Source organism: Alligator sinensis, unplaced genomic scaffold (assembly GCF_000455745.1).
Source record: "Alligator sinensis unplaced genomic scaffold, ASM45574v1 scaffold1905_1, whole genome shotgun sequence".
Taxonomy (NCBI): Eukaryota; Metazoa; Chordata; order Crocodylia; family Alligatoridae; genus Alligator; species Alligator sinensis.
In genome coordinates, this window is record NW_005843303.1 from 57,966 (window position 1) to 62,005 (window position 4,040).

The 4,040-nt window shown below is 70.9% G+C and overlaps 1 protein-coding gene across 1 annotated transcript; it reads right to left on the reverse strand.

Moving 5' to 3' along the window:
- Positions 1-615: 615 nt before the first annotated feature.
- On the reverse strand, positions 616-4,036 carry LOC102375758 (cytochrome P450 11B, mitochondrial-like; the record flags this gene model as incomplete). Its single annotated transcript, XM_025194780.1, has 9 exons — positions 616-765; positions 1,026-1,229; positions 1,504-1,582; positions 1,823-1,989; positions 2,267-2,421; positions 2,722-2,925; positions 3,128-3,327; positions 3,445-3,600; positions 3,873-4,036. Coding segments are annotated over 9 exons (1,443 nt in total), but the record flags the coding sequence as incomplete, so codon positions are not given.
- Positions 4,037-4,040: the final 4 nt, after the last annotated feature.

Consider the following 4,040-nt stretch of genomic DNA (forward strand, 5'->3'; position numbering starts at 1 on the left):
GTGTGGGGGCTCTCGGCCACGCTGGGCGCCGCGGCCCTGGCCGTCACCCAGACCGCGCTGGAGTGGGCGCCCGAGTTCCTGTTGCAGCTCTTCTAGCGCCTGACTTGCCCCCTGGGGTGACACCTTGGACTGCCCCAGGGGAACACGAGGCCTTTCCTGCCCCAGGGCTGTGGCCTGCCCACCACGGGAGCCCCCGGACCCTCCTCGGGGTGCCCATGGTGCCGCCCTCCCTCAGGCTCCCCTGGGCATGCCGAGGAGGGGTCTGGGGGCACCTGTGATGCGGCCCTCCCTCAGGCTCCTGGCCTGTCTGGCACCGGTTCAGCCCCATTGCCGGCAGCTATGAAATAAAGACCGGGTGTTTTCTAGCCAATCTGCTCTGCTTCATACTGGGCATCCGTGGCGTGGAGCCTGGCCCCCGTCGGCCTGGCAGGCTCTGCCCTGGTCAAGCTTTGCCCGGGGTGGGTGGGCTGGGGTGCTCAGGCCTGCTTCTGACTGCGGCCTGCTGTGTCCTGCCACGTGCATGCAGGAGGGCACTTGCACACGCATGTGAGCCCCCCACCCCAGCACAAACACGCCAGCTGCTGCACTCAAAGTCTCTTTTTATTGCGTCATGCAGCCCAGCACCCTCCTGTCCTGGGGCAGGGGGGCGGCTCAGTCGAGGGGCCGGAAGGTGAGCAGCGGGGGCTTCTCAGGCATGAGGGTGAAGCCGCAGACGGTGTTGATGTCGTCCTTGGACACCGTGTCCACCTTGAAGTTGCGCAGCATCTGGAGCCGTGCAGGTGCGGGGGGTGAGCCTCTGCCCCTGCCCCTCTGTGCTGGGGGTCCGGTTTCCCCCGCTCCAGAAGGGAAACCCCCCAAGGAAAAGCCCTGGAGCCCGCGGGAGGCCCACGCCGAGCACCCGGTCGGACCCTGGAGACCCCCCTCCACCCCGCTCGGCCCCAAGCTGAGGGTGCAGCACAGGGAGGAGCCCAGCTCGGGCTTGCCAGTGGGGGGCTGCGGCCTGCCCGGCCCCCCGCCACACTCACGTGCATGAGGAAGAGCATCATCTCGGCCTCGGCGAAGCGGCGCCCGATGCACTGGCGGCGCACGGGGGGGCCGCAAAAGCCGAAGGCCAGCGCCTTGAAGCTGTGGTCGTCCTTGCGCAGCCAGCGCTCGGGCGCGTAGCGCAGGGGCTGCACGAACACGGCCGGGCTGCGCCCCATGGCGTACAGAGCTACCTGGCACATGGTCTGCGGGGCAGCAGCCAATGGCAGGCACCCGCGTTTGCATGCCGACAGCCGGTTGGCTCGTCCCCCTCCCCGCCGTTTTCCTCGGCAGCCAATGGGGCTTCGAGCTCAGGCAGAGCCCTGGTGCACGTGCCACCTGTGCACACCCGGTGCCACCCCTGGCAGGGAGCCCGGACGCTTGGGTTTTGCCCTTAGCTGGGAGCCCGGAGGCCTGGGCTCCCGCCCTGAGCTGGGGGAGGAGTGTGGGTGAGTGGGTGGAGCCGGGGCAGGGACTCACTCCCGCCGGCACGCGGTAGTTCTGGAGCACCACGTCCTTGGTGGGGTAGCGCTGCACCGTGATGCCCACGGGGTACAGCCTGCCAAGCGAGTGGTGCTGTCAGCTGGCGCCGTGCCCCAGGGGGGCCAGGCCCTGCACCCCCAGCTCGGGGCTCGCCCTCCAGAGCGTGACCTCCCGCTCAGCCTGCCCCAGCCCTCGGCTCCAGCCCTGCCGCGGAGCCGGGGCCGGGCTGTGCCACCCCCAGGCTGGAAGAGCCGGCTCCACGCTCGGGCATGCTCCCGCCTGTCCGGCCACCCCCTGCCCCAGGGTTGCCCCTCACCGGAGGGTCTCTTTGATGGCGGCCTTAAGCAGCGGCAGGGAGTTGAGCAGCTTGGGGAGCTCCCGGGGGCCCTGGGCCTCGGCCGCCACGATCTCGTCCCGGAGGGCGGCCTGCACGCTGGGGTTGCGCGCCAGCTCGAAGAGGGTGAAGAGCAACGGCACGGCCGTCTGGGCGCACGGGGCAGGGGACCGGGGGCAGACACAGAATTAGAGCCGCAGGGACGTGCCAAGGTCACATACAGTCCCAGCCCCGTCCAAACCAGCCCAGACAAACCCCACGTCCGACCTCAGAGCCGCGCGGCGCACCCACCCCCGGGATCCAGGGCGGCCGCCAACGTCCTGCTGCTGCCCGAGCCCCGGCCGTGCCCTCGCTGCAGAGGAAGGCAAGCCGCCCCCCGGTGCACACCAGTCTGAACAGGGGGAAATGGGGGAGCCGCGTCCTTACCGTGTCCACGCCGCCGGCGGTGAACTCGGTGATGTTGGCCTTGATGGAGTCGAGCGGGAGCTCGGCCTGCAGCAGCAGCTCGGCCATGATGCCCGAGTACTTGTGCGGCTGCCCCAGGCAGAACTCCTGGTAGATGTGCTGGATGCACTTGTCGGCTGCGGGGCAGGGGCACCGTGAGTGCCCCCCGGCCCGGCACTGAACCCAGGCGTCCGGGCCCCCGACCCCACTGCAACCCCCCACCCACATGCATGCCGCCCCAAAGCGAAGGGGAAGCACCCGGGCATCCAGCCCCATCTCTGGGCTCTCTCCACCGGCCCCAGGGTGGGCGCGGGGCAGATGCCCCAGCCGCGGGGTGGACGTGCTGCACGGGAGGGGTGCAGCTCATTGCCACACCATGCCACGCCACGCGTGCTGCAGCCACCCGGCTTCCCCCGAGGGTCAGGGTCCTGGCTCACCGTGCTGGAAGATGGTGTCCCAGGCGTGGATGTGCTCGCGCCACAGGCGGTGGTTGGCCCAGCGCAGCAGGCGGGTGGGCAGGAAGAGCAGGGGCAGCGTGGTCTGCAGCATGGTCTTCACGGCGCCGATGAAGCGCTGCGACTCTGCGTTGGGGCTCTCCTCCAGCAGCCCCAGCCGCTCCCCGTACAGCGCGTGGGTGCTGGCTGCGGGCACGCCACGCCGGGGCCTCAGCCTGGGCCCTCGTCCCGAGCCCCCTTCCCCGCCCCTCGCGGCTGCGCCCAGCGGCTTCAGGCCTGGCATGTCCCTGAATGCTCCCGGCTCTAACCGCTGCCCCGCGCTGCCCCCAGCAAAGGGCAGGACCCAGCCGTCCGGCCCCGTCCCTCCAGGCCCTCCCGTGCCACGTACCCTCCAGGGTGAAGCGGAAGAGGTCGTGGTAGAGGTCAACGGTGAGCGAGCGCCGCGGGCTGCGCTGGACGCGCCGGTGCATGAGGGCGGTGAAGTCTTGGGCCACGGCGTCGAGGAGGGGCAGGAACTTGCGGGCGCCCGCGGGGCTGATCACCTCCTTGTTCAGCACCAGCCGGTCTGCACGCCACTCCTCCCCATTCCTGCGGGCACACGTGCACCCTGCCAGCCCAGCCCCAGCCCCCCGCCCACCCCCAGGCTGCAAGACCGAGTCTCGGGGTCAGCGGTGCCCCTGCCCCCCGCACCCCCGGGGCACTTACAGCAGGAAGAGGCCACACTTGTGGTTGCGCAGGTGGCGGTGCGCCACCCACGCCTCGACGCCCATGCGCCGCGGGAAGATCCCCTCGGCCTGGAAGAGCTGGGCCGCGTCCTGCGGCAGCAGCACGTTCACGCAGTCGTAGGTGCCCACCGTCTCCCTGCGGGCACAGCGCCGGCCTCAGCTCCGGCCTGGGGGCTCTGCCGGGGTCCCCCATCCCTGCCTCACTGACCCATGGGCACCTCTGGGTGCGGGGCTTGGGTCCCCTGTTGTCTCCCCCGGCTCTGTGCCTTGAGCCTTGTCCAGCTGGAGCTGGAGCAGAGATGGGGACGGGGCAGGGGTGCCTGGAGCTCGGCTACACTGGGGTTGGGGGCAGGTGAGCAGGAGCCGGGGGCAGAGGGTCCGGGGCTGGGTGGGGGGCGCGGAGCTGACCGGTAGATGGGCCCGTAGCGCTGGAAGTTGCCCTGCAAGATGTGGTGGAAGCGGCGGAAGCCGTCGCTCCTCCAGACGCGGTACAGGTTGAGCCAGGCGCTGCGCCCGCTGCGCGGGATGGCCTCGTAGGGCAGCGTGGGCTCGGGGGTCCCCGGCGGCTCGGGGGCC